At 40.9% G+C, this 18,717-nt stretch overlaps 1 protein-coding gene across 6 annotated transcripts in view; it reads left to right on the top strand.

The window, feature by feature from the left end:
• Positions 1-18,455, top strand: part of STXBP4 (syntaxin binding protein 4) — a 68,180-nt gene extending 49,725 nt beyond the window's left edge. For 5 of the 6 annotated variants that reach the window (XM_017812209.1, XM_017812208.1, XM_017812207.1 and 2 more), the window contains 2 exons: positions 2,203-2,260; positions 15,618-18,455. In XM_017812209.1, coding sequence (XP_017667698.1) covers positions 2,203-2,260; positions 15,618-15,729 — 170 coding nt within the window. In that variant the 3' untranslated portion in view covers positions 15,730-18,455. The remainder of the gene's footprint in view (positions 1-2,202; positions 2,261-15,617) is intronic. The other variant, XM_017812211.1, reaches the window with a different exon arrangement.
• Positions 18,456-18,717: the final 262 nt, after the last annotated feature.

Genomic DNA, 18,717 nt, shown 5'->3' with positions numbered 1-18,717 from the left:
ACACAAGAAATTATAAATATGCAGGAAATCTGAGATTGCTGGAGTTTATGTGGGCTAACCCTGTATCTTTCAGACTCTATTCCTGACTGTTTCAGCTCCTTTACCTCCCATTGACTCCAGGTGAGAGCTTAGCAGTCTTTCAAGGCAGGTCCTGGGACAGACAACAAATTTGACCCTGGAGGGTGTGAAAAAATAGAGCATGAGGAAGTAGATCAACTTATGAATGATTCATGGAGACAGCAAGCTTGAAGGAAGTGGAGATCATGTCTGGGGAAATAGGATGCAAAACATGAGAGCCTCCTGGCTACCATGGGAAATACAAGGAATAGAACTACAAATCTGAAAGGGAAGGAATGGAGTAAAGGGAACAGCAGTGAAAAACTAGTGGAAAGTAAAAATGTGGCAAATCAATGCATTAAAAAAACTTACAGATATAGTGGAACCTTGAAGCAAAGAACAGACAGGATATACAATCTAATGCATATAAAGTCAAAAAGGCAGATAAAGCTGTGGAGATATCTCCAGAGTTTCATTTCTAGGTGACAGATGTATTCAGTGTTTTTGAAAAGCACAGTCTTCAGTGGTTAAGGGAAGAATACAGAACATCAGTTACCATTGCTACCTACGTGCTGTTCTTCGTTTAGAAGGGAAAAAAAAGGACACAATTTTAATCAGATCACTAGTGAAAAAAGTGTAATTATCACTGATGAATGAAACAGGTGATGTAGGGGATCCATGTGAGCACAGAGCAGATGCTGAGCTTTTATTCATAATTGAGCAAATCCATTGTCATTTATTTTGGATGTGTGTGTTGCAGGCAGGAGCGAGGAAAGGCCAGGGCAGATGGAAGCAATTGAGGGATGAATCCTATTGCCATTTAAATCATCAGAAAATATCCATGTTGAATAAAGGTCCCGTCTTTCATGGGAGAGGAAGGAAGAACTAGTGATCATGTCTAGCATATTTATAACTTGAAACATCCTTTTCTTCCTTCCCTCACAATGGAGCCAGAGCCTGAAAACTGCTCCACAGCAGGTACCTTGTGTTTAAAGGGAAGTGGCTGTGGATTATTCTCTCTGCAAGGTAGTAGGTGGCATGTTTTGTGGAACAGATTGTATAGATCTGCTCTAAACTGAAAATGGGAAGAAGCCTGAGACAACTGACTAATGGGGTAAAAGTGAGAGGGAAAAAAATTAATCCAGTGGGCTTTTTCAAGCTGCACTGAATAATGATGGTGCTGTTCTTACCCTTACCTCTCAAGTTCCCTTCCTGAATTCTGGAGTCCTGGTTCCTTGCTGCTCTTCACTTGGTGCCTACAGGTATAATTCCTTCTCAGGTGGTTTGTACCTGCTTCGTTCTGCCAAGTCCTTGCTGTTTCTGTTGGAGAACTGAGGTTATCGCTCTCCAGATTTTTAAGAAATAAGGAGACAAAGGTGTGACAACGGAAGCAAATGAGCCTTGTAGAAGAATTTTTAAAAAATACGTCTGTGTGCACTTAGGGCAGCCCTTGGTAGGAAGCAGCTCCCAAAGCTCATCTGGTGCGTGCGGTCCAGCACATTTCCCAAATCAAAGCTTCCAATCTAAAGCAGGCTCACAGATGGTTCTAATGAGCTGGTCTTTGAGATACACTTGGACTGGAACAAAAATAGTTTAACTCCTGAGACACTCACATTTGGAGATGACTTTCAAGCAAAACTCCTCCAGAACAATTTTTCTCGCATATTTAAATTTTATATATATTTCTAGTCTCAAAAAAAAAGCGATTTTTCAGGACCTTGCACTTTATATATTTTACAGTACAGTATCCCAAAAGCAGAGGCATTTTTACACATTGACTGATGCTTCTTTCTCCAGCACTTTTCAAACCCTACAAAAAGTTGCTTTTGAGCAAATGGGAATTAAAAAGGTAAAGATTTGAGAGGAAAATTTAATTTTTAAAGGGATATAGTATAGCACCCTACTAAAAGTATTACTCATCATTCTAATAATAAAAATACCTTCAAACGGTTTATAGCTTTGTAGCACAGCAAATATTTGTTAAATTGTATTGTTTACATTATTATTTGTTGCAAAAATAGCAGGAATTTATAATCTTTTTATGACATGGTTTGAGATTATAGTGTTCTAACTTTCACTGTTTCAAAACTGTTCTGTGTGTCACTTGAGCTTAGAGAGACATCTTATTTCTTTATCTCCTCTTAGGTCTGCCTTATGGATGGGAAGAGGCTTATACAGCTGATGGAATCAAGTATTTTATCAAGTGAGTAGTTCTGGGCAAAACGAGTCAGAGTAGTAATAAAAGCACCTCAAACTAAACACAGTTTTAAACCTAGAATTAGTGGAGAAATTTATTGTACATTGTACTGTATGCTGGGGGTTTTTTCCAGAATATAGTGAAAATTAATTTGTATAATAGAGGGGTTTTTATTTTAAGGGGTTGAAGCAAATGGTGAAAAATACAATTCATCTCCATTCCCTATATATCATGGATTTAATTAATAGCAGGTTATTCTAGCTGCTGAAATTTGCATATAGTTTAATTCTTATAGATGCCAGAAAGATGCCATTTTGCAGGTGGATTTCTGCAGTCTCCTAAAAGAGAGGAAGGGCAGCAAATAAATTACTTTTATCCCAAACTCTTATAAAAGTCAGGTAAACAACAATGAATTTGATGCATTAACTAGGCAAGAAAAGCAGGGACCTTTTTTTTCCCTTTTTTTTCAAGCACACTGCTCTGCTGTCCTTGCCTCACCCCGTGCTGCCTCGAGCAAGATCTATTAAAGCAGACATGGGTTTTTTCTGCAGAGGTTTCCAAACACACTGTATATGATCCTGCATTCCAGCTCTAATCAAAGGGTGGCTGTTCTTTGCAGACAGATGTAGGTTACTACATAAGATCTATACCAAAAAAAATTGTAGAAAAATAACTTAGGAAATGAAAGTGAATTAAAAGCCAATTTCGTAGCAATGGAAAGAAATACAAGAGCAACTATTAAAATAGAGCACTGTTCCCTTGGGCTCTGTCTGTTCATGCAGAGAGCCATGATAGGACAGTTGGGAAGTTGGATACTTTTCTGGGTAATACCCTGGGTTTATACCTGTGTGACTGCAAACTGAGCTTGAAGATAGTGTTACCCATCAACAATAGCAAGTAAAATTTAGAATCAGAAGAGGAGAGATGTCACATTCTTGAAACATCCCCCCCATTCCTGTTTTATTTTTGGGTTTGTTGCTGTGCTTCTCGCTCACGTAGGTATGTGGATGACTCAGCAGAAAGCTGGATGTGCTGAATGTGTGCAGGCATTTCCTCCTGAGCTCTGCACGTGGATGCTGAACCATTGCAGAGGTGACAACCAGATGCTTATTAGCAACAGTAGAATCTCAGCTACTCTAGGTGGTGGAAGCCCAATTTGCATTTATCCCCACTTGCTAAAACTACAGATTTGAAATCAAGATTTCACGTGAGAAAGCTTTTTCAGGAATTTTGGCACATCTGATTGTGCCAAAATAAATCCTGAATTTTCTGCCCTCTCCACGTGCTCCCAGCATTGCAGGTGAGAGTGCCCCAGGTTTGCCATCACTGTTACCTTCTGTAGTCTGTCCTGTAAAGTTCTGCCTGTCAGTCTTTGCGTGGCAGGCAAGGCAAATTTACCCATTTTAATTGCAGAGAAGGGTTTGAAATCGCCCTTTATGGCTAAAAACTTCTTCTGAGTGGAGTAACCACAAGTGGTGTTCAGAACTGTTAATGGAGTTCATTAGAATGGAATTAACTGAGCATTTCAATAGCACATCATGGCAATTAATATTATTCTTAACTATTTCCTTATTTTGCTTTCATGACTGTTTCCAAATGCCTTTGCAGAGTGTAAGTCAGGCTGTTTGCATGCTTGGCAATTCACCCCTCTTACTACACTGTGTAATGTGTACAAAGTCATCTGAGAAGGTTCAGTTTGGAGCAAGGAGCAGGGGTTGCATAAGTCCCTTGTTTCTGACATCGAATGGTGGAGATTTCAAGGTGAAAACCAACATTGAAAATATCCTTTTCTAGGAGGAACTTAGCTTGAGGGGCATCTTATCAGCTGATCCTTCCCAGGAGGATTTAATCTAATTGTTTAAATGGGGATTATCAGAATAGTTGATACCTCACAACCCTGGTACTAATGCTGTAACCTTCTTGTTCTCTTTGGCTGTGAATGTCAATCCTTTTATTCTATTTTAGAATCCTTTCATTCATTTTTAGCCCAGCCAAAGCCATGAGGGGCTTAAGAGTATTTCAACACTAGCCCAGTTCCATGTGTACAAATAGGAAAACATTCCCAAAGTGGTGCCACAGTTGAACTGCTCTTGGATGGGAATTGCCAGTTTTCTTCCTGTGCAGTTGGGCTGTGAGGCTCTATAGGAGCTGCAATGGCTTTGTTTAAATCCCCAGCAGTTTTACAGTATGCTAAGGACAATCAAATATTATTTTAATTAGTAGTTGCCTTCGGTTCCAACATGCTTTATTGGGCTATCAAGTAGCTGAGTCCATAAATCTATACATTATAAATCTAATGCAGTAAACACCCCAGAATGGAATCTTAATAGCACATAAGCTTGAGACAGCTTGCTGTGAAATTTCCATAAATATCTCTGAAGGGGTGTAGCAATATGAAGTGCATGAGAAATCAGAGTTTAAAAGAAGCAAACCAGCTGGCTTGTGTTACACACTAAAGTGAAACCCACTTATGTGAATAACTGACATGAATAAAACATTTACATGGGGCTGAGCAGTGCCTTGTACCTACTAGAGAAAGCTGTATCTTGCCCATGAATCCTCACCTTCTGACAATTTTTGAAATCACCCCTTTATTCAGCAAATCATTTCAGTCTCAGTAAATTATTTTCAATCAACCAGGTTGCCAGGATTGGTCACAAAGTGCTGCAAGTGTGACAAAACTTAACTTTTAGACTGCTAAAACTGGTGCGAGTCTGTGCTGGGCATTAAGACCAGGGATTACCGTGGGATAGCAAACTGTAATGTAAACTGTAATGAGCTACAGCTCAGTGTGCATTGGGAAACAAAGCAAGTTCAAGTGTCTTACTAACATAATATAAATTGTCAGTTCTCAGAAGGACAAAAATTACACTAGTAGGTAGGGAACAGCTTCACTGAGAATGTAACTTTCCTCCTGCCGGACAAGAAAGGTTGAGATTGACCTCAGATATGTTTTAAGATAACCTGGTGTACTTTAAAGTAACAGAGAAGGCAAGCACTGCTGTGTTTTGCACGTAGCAACACAGCCAGTCATTCACACACGGCACAGATTGGTGCCCCATCAGTCAGTGAGTGATAGAAACACAGCACTGGTGCCTGTTTTGTCACCAATGTACAGCTGGAATTTCTATCAGTGTTTATTTCAGCCAGTTTGGTTAAGAGGAGTTGAGATTCTGACCTCATTTGCTCAAGGGGACAACTGAATGTATCCTGATGGGGTTTTCAGCAGTCCACTGCCATTCCAAAGTAATGGAATAAAATCACAGAGAAGTCCAGATTGGAAGAGTCATCTCATTTAACCATCTATTGAAGAGTAAGTCACCCAGAGCCCTGCAAACCAGGACTTGGATATTTCCAGTCAGGGAGATTCCATCACCTACCTGGGTACCCTATTCCAAAGTTTAGTTGTTCTCACACTGAGGAATATTTTGTTAATCTAGACAGAATTTCCCTTGAAGCAACTTGTGCCCATTGCTTCTTGTCTATGCTGTAATTCTTTGTGAGAAGAGGGGGCTGAACAAACCCAATTCCTTCAACATTTCTTCGTGTGCCAAGTTCTGCAACCCTCTCATCATCTTGGTGACCTTCCACTGGATCCTCTCCAATTTTTCCATTGTTTGTCTTGAGCTTGGAGGACCAGTGTATTGAAGAAACCCCACATAATAAGGTAAAAAAGTTCATTAATTAATTTTACTTATTAGACAATTAAGACTGTTGGAAGAAATTTAATTACTGATTTTCTAATAGAAATTCCTGTCTGAAATAGACATTTTATCTGTAAATCCCAGAAACACAAAGGGGCTAATGAGCCCTTATAAAGTATCACCTACATCCAGATGAGTGTGTGTGCTCTTATCAGTCAGCTGGGAGGCATTAGGATGGGAAAAGTTTTGTAATAAGAGAAAAGCCATCATGTTCACTTTTAAAGTTAGACCTGTGGGTGGTTTTGCCCAGGCTTAGTTCAGGTTTAAAGCTGAATGAGTTTACTAAGTGTTGTAACCGATATTAGAACGAAATCCCACTTTTGTTCTATGCCCTAGCATTAAAGTCCAGCAGTGCAAACAGTGTGTGTTCATTCTATCATTGAACAGATTTTGTGAATTAGAAACTTCTGGGTTTGATTTTCAAACAGGAGAAACAATCTATGCAGAACTGCCCTCCCAGTGAGGCCCATACATGCTAATTTATGGTTATGTTCTGCCAGTTAAGAATCCCACAGGAACAGTATAAAACCCCAGAGCTGGGACACTAATTTTTCCCCAGAAAACCCATTCTGGTTAATCTCTTCCACCCTCCCACCTTGTTCACCTTTAACATATGGCAGCTCTGTATCATGAGACTGGCACCTAAAATTAGGTAGGGCCTTGCTATTCTCCCTCCTACTCCCACCCACTCCTTGCATATGTATATGGTTTGTAAGGACCAGCTGTGAATTTTGCCCCTGTAAACACTGTTTTTCTAGCATTTTAATAGGGCTACATTCCAAATATTCCACATTAACTGCTATTTTCCTCAAGAACATTTATCTGAAATTTCCCCGAAAGGCAAGGAAAAGTTACCAAATGTTTTAAACTTTTGGGATCTTCTCCCTCAGATGTATTAGGGTCTGTGATGTTTTCTATCTTACAACAAAGGGGAAACAGTAAGGTTTGATTTAAGGTTATCTTTCAGCAGTTTATCTAAAAATCAGAAGCTTTCCATGCAGGCCTTTTGTGCTTCAGTGTGTCAAAGAAGGCAATGAAGGTGCCTTCGCTGGAAGGCAGAGAATTTGTTCATGTTAAGTAGAAGCCTAAAGTCAATACTTATAAAATACAGGTTAGTAAAAACCATACATGATGTGTTCTGGTGGAGTTTGAAATCATGCCTAACAAATCAGGTTTTTACTTGGAAAGCTGACACATCATATATTCTATATTCAATATTTTATAATATTCTGGGTTTTTTTGGTCTTGCTTGGGAAAGACCCACCATTCATTTTACTGAAAACTGGGCATTCATAGAAGCTGTTTATGATTTTACAGCTGAACTAAGAATAGCAGAGCATGTGTGATAGAGGAAGAACTCCTGTAGTATAAACACTGATGTTTTATAGCACTAGAGTTAAAGGTGTCGTCGTAAAAGGAAAATAAATCACAGTTGATTTTACTTACTGGAAAGTAAATTGCAAAAAGAAAGTTGTGCCTTTGATAAGTGTACTCAGCACTCCCTTTATAAAAGGAGGACCCAAACCCCAACACACTGAGGTGTGTCCAGCTTTGCCTCTGCTGTTTCATTCCAGTACATCCTGGCATATCAAAATATCCTGGTTATCCGAGCAGGGGTTGGAGGACCAGTCCTAGCTGGTTTCTTCCTAGAAGAAAATCAACTTTCCTGGAAGAAATCAACTTCAATGAAGTTCAAATCACAGCAGACCTGATCTAGAAGTATAAACTTCTGTGTGTTCCACACAAGTTTCAGTCACTTCAGAGCAGCAAACTAAGAAAAACCGTGATCTGCCATGCTGATTTCAACAGCAATTGAAATCCCCCTGGATTGAATCCAGAGCCTGCTCCCAGCTCCTTGTATAGTGGTAGGCAAGTTAGTTCCACCAAAATTAGCAGTTATCAAAATCATCATTGTAGGTGTCCCCATCTTAACTTTGATGTTTTGTGGGCAGGAATGGGTATTTTGAGGCATGGAGTGCTGGTTCTGAGGCATGGAGTGCTGGTTCCAGTGAGTTCAAAGAAAGCTGAAGTTACATTGCATCTCCTAAAATCAGACCTTTCCTATTTTACATGTCCCCCAGAAAAATAGAGGTGATTTTTGAAAATGTTTTCTTTTACCTGTCACTCTCAAGTCCTTCTAACTGAAAATAGAGAAAGAATAGTTGTGTAGTCAAAAGAAATGGCAAATATTTAAATAGAACTGGCTCAGCATTAACCAAGTGCTAACTGCTATTACTACTTTTTAATGTATAAGGATCCAAAGCAGTCTGCACCTGTCAGCATAATGTCAGTTCACACACCTTCAGATGTAACACGAATTTAAGAAGTCCTGACATGTTTCTTTGGGATTTTTGGAATTCAGTTTCTCTGATTTTTCATTGAAATCATTTTGCATGACTATAAGCAAAATAATCTCAGATGTAAAACCAGGAAACTTGGCATTGGATTTTATGATAACATGAGCTTGTAATACAAGAATGTTAAGACCTTAAGCTGCTTTTGGTTGGGCAATCTTTTTTCCTGAGAAGTTGTTTGTTTTTTAATATCAAGAACCAAAATGGAGAAACATTCTTTCAGCTTCCACAGATCCTGCACACTCTGTCCAAGTTCTGGCCTGTCAGAGAAGGCAGCTGTTAAAATTTCTTCTGTGAGAAAATACAAGGAGCTGAAATTATTTTATTCCCTGGAATTTGGGAGAGCCATCAGAGGCAGATCAAAGCACAGCAAGGTGCTTTGGGCCAAAACCATCACTCCAGCTTCATGTCACGTTGGTACACGTGTAGTTTAAACATAAACCTCGAGTGTGCTCTGATGCATTTGCAAATAAATGGTACCAGAATTTTTTTTTATAAGTTCCCTTAGAGACACAGAACTCTGGGTAACTGCACATATTAAAACCTGCACTTCTAGAGAAACAGCACTTGGCTGATAGTGGGGAGACAGATTTCAGGTGGTGCTTTCAAACAGTGCCACTCTGTCACTCAAACCTTAGGGCTGATTCAGCCTTGGCTCAGATTCTACTGTTATTACTGGTTTTATTTTACTTTGGGCCATTTGTTTGTTGTTGACAACTTTTAATGATGCAGCACACTATTTGGCTTGATAAATCTTCTTCCTAGAGATTACTGCCTTCTGAAATGGCTCACAGATTTTTCTTATTAGACAAGGGTTTAATCGGTTTAATCAAGGAATAAATAGCAAGACTGTCTTCTGGGGTTTCACTTTATATCCCTCAATCTTTAATTAATACTCAAGCAAAATCTGTGATCTCTGAGGGAAATACAAGCAACATTTATGTTGCCTCAGGACACAGCTCCATGAGGTGACAAGTGCTCTTGATGTTATTACAGCCAATAAAATTAAGGTCACTGCCATCTTCCAGGACCTGCCTGGCATCTCCTGGGGAACTATTAAATGTTGTATGTTCCTTTTGAAACGTCTTGTAAGAGGGTACAGGCTTAAACCAATTTTAACAGAAAAGGGGAAAGGAAAAAAATGAATGTTTCAGTTAAAATAAGACGATTTCGATAAATACAATGCAAAAACTGAATGCAAGCTGCCTTTAGGATTTGTGTCTGGAAACTGTTGTCCCTAGATGCTCTCAGGGTTGATTGATAGATTATACTTGCATCAATGTCACTCACTTGTCTTATTTTGTAAAATGCTTTAGTTACAGCTCAGAATAAGTTATTCCTTGCAGATCCTCCCAGCATTTGCCTTTCAAAATAGCAAGAGTTTTCCATTGCTTGACTTGGTATCCCCATACAGCATTTAACATCTGCTTTCCAAGCACTGGCATTTCCAGGGGGGACACCAAACATGACAGACACCATCCTTGGCTGGCTCTGCAGGTGTGTGCTGGCTCTGAGAGCTTTCATGGTGCTGAAGAGACAAAGAATTAATACCAGGTTTAAATTCATAAGGGGCAACAGCAAGGTATTAAAAACACTGGCTCTTGAAAGCTGAGAAATAGTTCTGCTCCTAAAAATCATGCAATCCTAGGAGAGCATTCTCAACATGTGTGGGGTGCAGCACCAGTAACTCCACGTTATATTCACTGATTATGGAGTGATTTAGAAACTCTGTCAGGTAGAGATTTGAGGGCAAGAGAACTAGCACATATCCAGCATTTTGACCATCCTGTGTACCAAATCTTGCTGTATATATCTGCTGTATTTATCTAAATTCCACAGTCATGTGAGGGGGCTCCTCTATAACTAAAGCCCTGCTCTTGCCATGATCCCATGGTCTGCCTTCCTGTGCCTTCTGCTCCCTGTGCTCCAGCAGATGCTCCATTGTCACCTGCTGTCATGAGGAAAAGTGATTCTGCCTCTCCCTGCCATGACCTCTGAAGGTCTTCAAGGTGCTGGTGCAAACTGGGACTGCTCCATTTTTGTGCAGGATCTCTGTTTGATGGTGTATTTTCTAATTATGCAGCGTTTCCAAAGGTGCCCAAGGAGCATTGATCGTGGTCCAAGAGATTTGCTTTAGCAAGTGAGAGAAACGTGAGTAAAATAAAGATGAAAGAGCTGGGTCTCTGAGCTTAGACACCTTCTCTAAGGTGTGAGATTTGAATTTGGAAGAGAAAAAGGATCCTTGCAAAGCAAAGGGCACAGGGGGGAACAGGAAGAGAAAGGCCTGGGAACAAAAGACAAAGGCAGTAATTCAAGGCAAAGAGCAACATAGAGACTGTGCAAGAGCAAGCAGGGAGGATGGGAGAACATCTAGAGGAAGGATTAAGTTTCAGGATTTTTATTGAGGGGCATTGTTCTTTATTTTCCTGTTGTTCTGGCCCTCATTAGCCTCCAGTGCCCGGGGCCCTGCATACCAGCGGGTAACAGAGGATGTGCAGTCTCCATATTCCCACTCCTCTAGCAGATGGCACATCCTCCTTTCTCAGGAACTTCAAAACTTCCCACTGGGACGTGCATGTAAGTCTAAAAACTACAAAAGCCTAGTCTGGAATATAATTCTCGGTAGTGTAGAGCATGTCCCCTTCCAACCCACTGCATCTACATCTCGCAGGGCTTTGTTTGAGTTATTCTCTTCGGTTTTTAATGATTATTTCAATAGCAGTGAAAGCAGCAAAGAGTACAGCTTTCAGAGTGTGCAGTGCCCGTGTCTCAGGCTGTTCAGCAAAGGTTTGCAGTTGTGAGCAGATCAGGAACAGCTCCATCAATGCTCTTCAGCTGAGCATCGTTGCACTTTAAAGGGCAAGTGAAATTTGGGAAATCAAAAAGTAAGATAAGAAAGATTAAAAGTTTAGCAAAATTATCACTATGGATTACGTGGCTTTAGTTGATGGGGTGTGCTCATTTAGGAGGAAAACAGCTACTGTGGGCTTTGTGTTATTTCCTATGAGCAGAGTTCTGCTTTCATTTTCACCTTCCATAATGCTGTTTGGTAGAGAAAAACAGGGCTCATCTGAGGCCAGAATTTGGCTTTCCAAGTTCAACTACAACTAAATCCTGTTTGGCCCATAAAGAGCAGTGGTCCCTGTTCATTAGGAGAGTCTGACTAATTGTTTAAAGCTGCATCTCCTCTCTTGAACAGATCTCAAACAAAAGGCTCTTGCACAAGATTGCTCCTTATAAAGCTCAGGAACCCTGGTGCAGTTGAAACATCAAGCCAGGTGTTATGAATGTCAAAATGGGGAGAGGAAGGGAGGGAAAACAACTTCCAAGAATGCTGCATGGCTGCTTTGGAGCTCAGCATCCTGCACTGGGACCTGCAGCACTTGAGTGGTCTGCAAGACTTCACAATTCCCTGTCAGGCTCCAGAGTTTGGCCCTGGCTGGAGAACACAATCTAAGGTGAAAAGTATGTCTTGATAATGCTCAAAATCTAAGGTGCAGACATTTTTTTTCAATTAGTTTTTCTCTTTCGTTTTTCTTTGAGTGATTCTTTTCTTAAAAGATCATCTGTAGTTGTCATTTTAAAAGAAATAATTTTCCATGTGAAGAAGGCAGAGCCATAAGGAGGGTAATTATAATGGCATTTGAAATAATCCACCACTATTCCTTTGCCAAAACATCCCTCTGTTCTCATGTTTTGTTTTCCCGAGCTCTGAAATTTGTCCTGCAGTTTGCTAATGTTAAAACGACAGACTAAATCTGCTGACATATTTCCAGATCAAATGTTTCTGTTTTCTAACAATAAATTTGGCTGCCCTCCGATAGCAATGATTTGTTTGAAAACCTAAAAATCCTTAAATGTTGTTAATTGCTCTGCAAATGCTAAATTAGACTTTTGAAAGGAAGATTTGCAAAATGGAAAAACGTTGTGCACTTGAAATTTGCGATGCTGGCTTTCCAGATATCCCTTGAACATTCAAACCAGTTGCATCGATTATGCAATACCTAGAGGTAGATTTGGACTCCCTCTCACTTTTATTGCTGGCCCCAACACACAAATCAGGGAGGATGTATGTCTAATACAAGAATGTTCTGCAAACCAGTAAATCTGGGATTATCTCTTCGGACTGATTATGTCAAAGCTCTTTAGCCACAGCACTTTTGGAGAGCTAAAAATAAATAGCAGCGGGGTTTATACATTTATTCTCTGCCTAAATAATCTGCGCGTATTGTGTGTGTCTGTCTGTCTACAGTGTGAGACGTGGTATCTGGACTTAATGTTTATTTATAAGAGCTCTTTTCCTAGTAAGGATTTTGGCAAAGGGTTTAAAACAAACTGTCCTAGGAGAGTCGCTCATGGGATAAAGTCTAGTGCAAGTTGAAAGGAACCGAGTTCAAATGAGAAGCATCTACAGCAGCAGATTGACATCGGGGCAAAATTTGGCCCTGTGTGTTTTGAAAGGGGATGAAAACTAGTTCTTTCTCACCAATGTTATGGCACTGAATACAGAAAATTGTAATCCTGATTTCAGTGCCACAATTCTGTGCTATGAAAGGTCGGGAGAGTTTTTTGCATTTAATTTCTGTGAGAGCAAACTGAGGTTCTTGCAGCAGGAACTTCTACGTGCTGTCATTTGCCTCCTGGCCCTGGAGTATGTAGGAGGAAAACCTTCTGAAGAATAAACACTTAACAAGGAATTTTTAAGTTGGTTGTATCAAAGCCCTGTGAATGCCTTTCCCTGTAACTCTTCTGCTCCTGTGCAGCTTCTCCCATTTCACAGGAGTGCTCAGGAGAAAATGGAACTAAGGATTGAGGCACACAGCAGGTCAGGGCAGGCTACAGGGAGAAGTCAAATGGGCAGAAAAACAAATTTAAAAGTAATTTTATTCTTATTTAAACTCCATAATGGATCTTTCAGAAATGGCTTGATAAAAGTAGTCGATATAAACACTTAAAATAGTAGTGTAGGCAATAAATCTTGCATTGGCAGAGCTGGAATGGATGGAATCCAGCTCATTCAGCTCCCATGATTCTGCAGGTGTTGGAAGGAGTTCTGTGTTGTTACACTGATAAATGAAATCACATGCTGGGACTTCAATTTAAATTGCTATCTTCACTAAAAAGCCTTATTGGCTGAATTTTTAAATTAGGAAAAGAGAAGGCATTTCCTGATGTTGTAGAAAACATTGCAGAAAAATACAGCAAAGATATTTTCCCTTGTATATTTACAAATATAAATATATTCATAATATAAATGTGACTATATACATTTCCCTGTGTTGTGGAACAGTAGGAATGATGTTTTTAATTAGATAGACTTTATTCACAAGTCTCTCATAAAACAGTGTAGAAGGACTCCATGTTAGCTGTCATCTGACTTTGTAAAGGTAAACATTGGAAACACTGGCAAGTTGTTCTCATTCCCAGTAAAAACGGTACATTCACTTTCTTAGAATGAAACAATTACTGTGCTTAAGAGTAGTCAGTGTCTACTGCAGTGTATCTCCTGTAGGAACATGTTTTTCATTTATCCCTCTATTTTAACTCCTGTGAAACTGCTCTCTACAGCTCCAGTAATGGACATTTTTGTAACATACTCGTAAAGGAATGGAGTCCATCCAGTGCTGCTCTCACCAAAAGAGCACCTCTGAATTGCTTTTACACGTAACTGGGGCTGCGGGTTTGATGGTCTTTATATTCCACATTTTGTTTTTCTTGTGTGGTCTTTACTCAGGCCTTGCTTCAATTGAAGTGGTGCCTAAATTCCTGTTACCCGTTCAGAGGCAGGTTAATTTATTCATTCAGCTTGAGCTGTGATTTACCTTATCATCATATTCACCTCTTGGTGAACAGTAACATCCTCATCATACCCAGCTGAGTCTGAGCTCAGTGTACTCAAATGAAAGATTTAAGGTAAGATCATGGCACCATCATGTTGATGGGAACAGTGATCCCCAAACCCATAACTCAGTGTAGTGGAACATGCACTCAAATTCCTACTTTAACATATCCCTTTCCATAATCAGGTATTTAAGAGAGTGCTTTTAAAGACAAAAAGACAAAGCCTGTTTTCACTTGAAAAGCTAAATCTAGAGTAGTTCCATCATGGCACTTCATATTTAATTAAACCAGAGCACCTGAAAGGTGAGTACAGACATGGGCTTTAGGGACACTGTGTGTCAGACATTGTGAGAAGAGCTGCTTGTCCTTCATGGTGTATGTTATATGTACAATATTTTTCAGCTAGTTCATGCAATGAACTTACATTACAGAATTAATCTTTGCACTGACTTGACTACAAAAACTGTGAATTTATTAGCAGGATTTTTTTTTTTTAAGTGAAGAGAAGCTATTTCCTTTCCCAAGCACACATTATTCCAGAAGGGAGCAGAGGCAGTGTCTTGCCCACACACAGTATGGCTCACATGCACACACCAATCACAAGGTGTGCAGTGTTCTCACCCTCAAACACTAAACCCAGCCCATGGATCTGTCCTTACCCAGCCTGGGTCGGGCTCTTGCCATTCATAGAGAAGCTTTCCCAGCACTGGAAAGCAGCTCAGACTGCATGTCAAATGTAGGGTTTAAGCCTTAAAAAGCAGCACTGACACCCTTTTATTGAACTGGTCTAGAGGACATGTAAACATAATTGATTTATTCACCAGCCTTTTTCTGAAAGAAGAGGAATGACTTAATGGTGCTAAAATAGTGATCATAGATCACACATCACAATGTGTTGGGTTGGGAGGGACCTGAAAGCTCATCTAGTTCCAACTCCCTGCCATGGGCAGGGACACCTTCAACAGGTTGCTCAGAGCCCCTTCCAGCCTGGCCTTGAACACTTCCAGGGTTCATGTTCTAAAGAGCTGAGTGTATTTCTGGGATGTGATTCCACATTTGCTCAGCTTCCTCCTGCCCACTGTTGCCCAAGCTGTAACTGGTGTGCTGGCCATGTGAATAACCATGTTGGAGTTTCACAAGACTCCTTTGTCTGGGCTGCACATCATTGCTGGATTAATTGTCTACAGCTCAGATAATTAACAGGAAATGTCACCAGTGTGTATCAGGAGTCTCATACAAAAGCATTCTCTCTGTGTTGCGAAATGGGACCTTCAGTCCAGGTTCTGGCACCCAGAACACGCCACATCTCGTTTGTAAAAATCTCACAGTTCGCAAGAAAAGGACAATTCTGCGTTTGAAAGTGTCATAATGATCGTTACAACTCCAGACCGCGTCTGGTGTTTCTTGGTTTGAGGTCTCTGAGCCTCTTTGGGGTTGCTAATGGCATTTCTTGTGTCTTTTCAGCCACGTGACACAGACAACGTCCTGGATCCATCCCGTCACAAGCGCCCTGAGCTTGCTCTGCTCCGAGGAGGAGGAGGATGGAATGAGAGACCTGCCCGGGTCCAAGAGCTGAGGGCTTGAGGCTGCTGGCAGGGAGTAGTTAGTCTGGTCCCAGTTCCTTAGTGAGAAGATGCCCAGGTTTTAATCTACCTGCTTTCCAGTGTAATGTAGTTGTACCTGGTGACGTTTCTCCCCTTCAAGCTGGAGGAGGTTCTGCCATTTTTGACGTGGGTTTATTGATGGGGGTACAAAGGATGCAGGTGGGTGCTGCAGGAGTCCTTAATCTGTCCCACTTTGGTGTGCAGGGATCAGTCTCACCTCAGGGCCCAGTCCAGTCTTTCCATGACTTCCCCACTGACATAATTCACCTGACCTGAAGTGAAATTTTCACGGCTTTGGCCAACATGAGATTAAGATGGGACAGTTGGTGGTAGATTCCAGCTGATGCCTGACTGAGATGCAAGGTCAGCTGGGGTTTTTGAACCAATGCTGCTGAGTATAATGCAGATGGCTTTACTGAAAATCTTTATTTTTATGAAAGAAATCTGCAAATAAGTTCTGCTAATAGAAATTCAGCTATTTGTTACAAGTATTGGAGCTCTGATGACTTTTAAAATGAATACTTATTATGAATAGTTGTTGAGCTTTAGAAAAATGAGTCTTTGATATCTTGTCAAGTGAAAAGAAAGTTTTTTGGTAGAGGACACCATGCTCTTTCAACAATATGAGGCAAGAATGAAAATTATTCTACTTTCGTGCTCTGCTAAACCGATACATGCACACATCAAATACTTCAGTGGAAGCTGTGAAGTTTCAAGTACAATGAAACCTGTGAAACCACCTCCAGGATCAGCAGAAATCAGTCACCTCCTCAGAGCTGGTCTTTAAGTAGAACAAAATCATTTTGTACACACTGGTGATGATTTAAAGAGGATAAAGAAAATGACGGGGGGTGCTGGCGCAAGTTAATGAGCAGGTTTGGGTTTACCTCAATAGCACAGGATATTTTAAATCTCATTATTGACAGCACAGTGTCTGATGTCAGCTTTGTCAAATGTATGATTCTGTGCTCTGTTTTTCTGGAGGCTCTTTATGTATGTGTGTGTGTGTAATGGTGGGTGTTACTAATGAATGAAAGACAGGCCTGAACTCTGCAGAAGCACTGATGGATATGCCAAAGGAAAACTGTCTCTGACCTTCAGTGCAAAAGGGAGAAGGGGACTGTGACAGTGTGAGGAAGGCACAGGCTGCAGTCACATCTTTGAGGTCTGTATTCAGTAGATGTGTCACTGGATTTAAGAATCCTTGTCCTCTGAGGAATGGATATAAAGCTCAGGCTTCCTCACAGTTCTGGTGCCTCAAACCACACACTCTGTCCTCAGCACTGCAGAGCTGTGCCAGGTCAGGCACGCTGGAGCTGCTGATCCTTTTGAGTCAAAATAATACACCTTCTTTTGAAATCCAAGTCATGTCTCTGAATAGCAGTGCAGGAATCTCCTGCACTTGGTCTGAGAGCTGCAGACACATCACCAAATGTTCTTCCTGGAGGAACAGTGTGCAGCTCACAAAAGAGGCTTTTGCAGGCTTTGCTGGAAGTAGATGTCAGGATATATTGAATAAGCAAATAGCAAAAACTTGTTTTGTACTTTTAACTAGGTCAGACCCAAATTATCTGTGAATCTACACAGGTGGTGTGGATTAAGAAAAGCTTGCTCAGCAGACCCACAGTAACTTATATTTCTAAGAAAACTTCTCATAACAATAACACATGAATATTTTAGCCATTTTTTACCCCAGTGGCTCCTGCAGCTTCACAGCCTCCTTTGTGCTCCTGGAGAGCACAGTCCCAAGGGACAGAGCTTGTGCTTCAGGCTTGGAGACTCCAGAAGCATTTTTATTTAAATCCCTTTTCTGCAAATGGCACAGACTCATGACCCACAGAGGACATGTGAGGCTCTGAATTCCTTGTGGTGTTTGCTGTAGCTGTGGAAATCATTTGGATGCTTTATGACAGCTCTTTCTGTTCGTACTTCCGTGACATCCAGCCTGCACAGAGATTCCAGTTTTCCAGTTCTGCTCAGGAGAGATTGGAATCTCCACTTGCCTCTTTGCAGCCTTGATTTATTCTGCTTGTGGCTTTGTGACAACTCACCGGGTGTTCCAAAGAGGAGAAGCTATTTAGGGACGGGGGGCTGTGGATCAGGGAGGCTGCAGGAGCAGAGACTTCACGGGGAGCAATTTAGAGCTGTCCTTCTGTTGGCTCAGCTGGAGGGGGACAGCTCTGCACGTGCTGCCTGCCCTTCCCGGGGAGCTGGGAATGATCCCAGCCTGCTGTGCACCGGGGGGATCTGCCTGCTCTGCTCCCTGTCCCCACCCACGGATGAGAACGTGCCAGAAGCTGGAGCCTGTTTCCTCCCTCTCTCTTATAAATTTGCCTAGAAATTAAAGGCGTTAGAAATAGGTCTCTACATCTCTCCAGCTACTCCAGTGAGCTTTTACCTCTCCACATAATCCACTAGTTCACATTCTCCGTGGTGGGGAATACATTTTCATACCTGCAATCTCCAAATGTTCTAATCTATTTTTGTACGCTGCCATACACTGTTTCCTAGGTTATTTCTCTTGATCTCCCCTTGTCTCTTCCTTTCTATGAAATAGTTTTGTGAAATTATTTTGATTAAACTGAACTGTGTATTTGGAGAAAATGGTTGTAGGGTAACTTGAACAGAATTTGTAAAGAGCAGTTGTCAACATATGCAACGCTGTAAACAGCAACTTTTCATTTTTATTCCTGAATAAAAAAAAGTTTAAGTAGAAAATATATTAAAGTGCATGTTGTATCCTTTAAAATAATGAAACTACAGCTTTATATGGGAGTAGACCTGTCCCATGTAATGTTCTTCATCTGATCAAATGCCTCTTGTAAGAGGCTGCTTTAGGAGTGGTTTGGTTCATTTCTTTAAGTCTGTCTCTGACACGCAGGAGGTGCCTGGTGGCACTGAGGGAGGACAAGGAAAATCCTTTAAGAAAAATGCTTGTGGTTGTGGAACAGGCTGGGCTG

Source organism: Lepidothrix coronata, unplaced genomic scaffold, assembly GCF_001604755.1.
Source record: "Lepidothrix coronata isolate B3197 unplaced genomic scaffold, Lepidothrix_coronata-1.0 Scaffold34, whole genome shotgun sequence".
NCBI classification, from domain to species: domain Eukaryota; kingdom Metazoa; phylum Chordata; class Aves; order Passeriformes; family Pipridae; genus Lepidothrix; species Lepidothrix coronata.
Note: the sequence above shows the minus strand (reverse complement) of the source record. Positions and strands in the feature narration are given on the sequence as shown.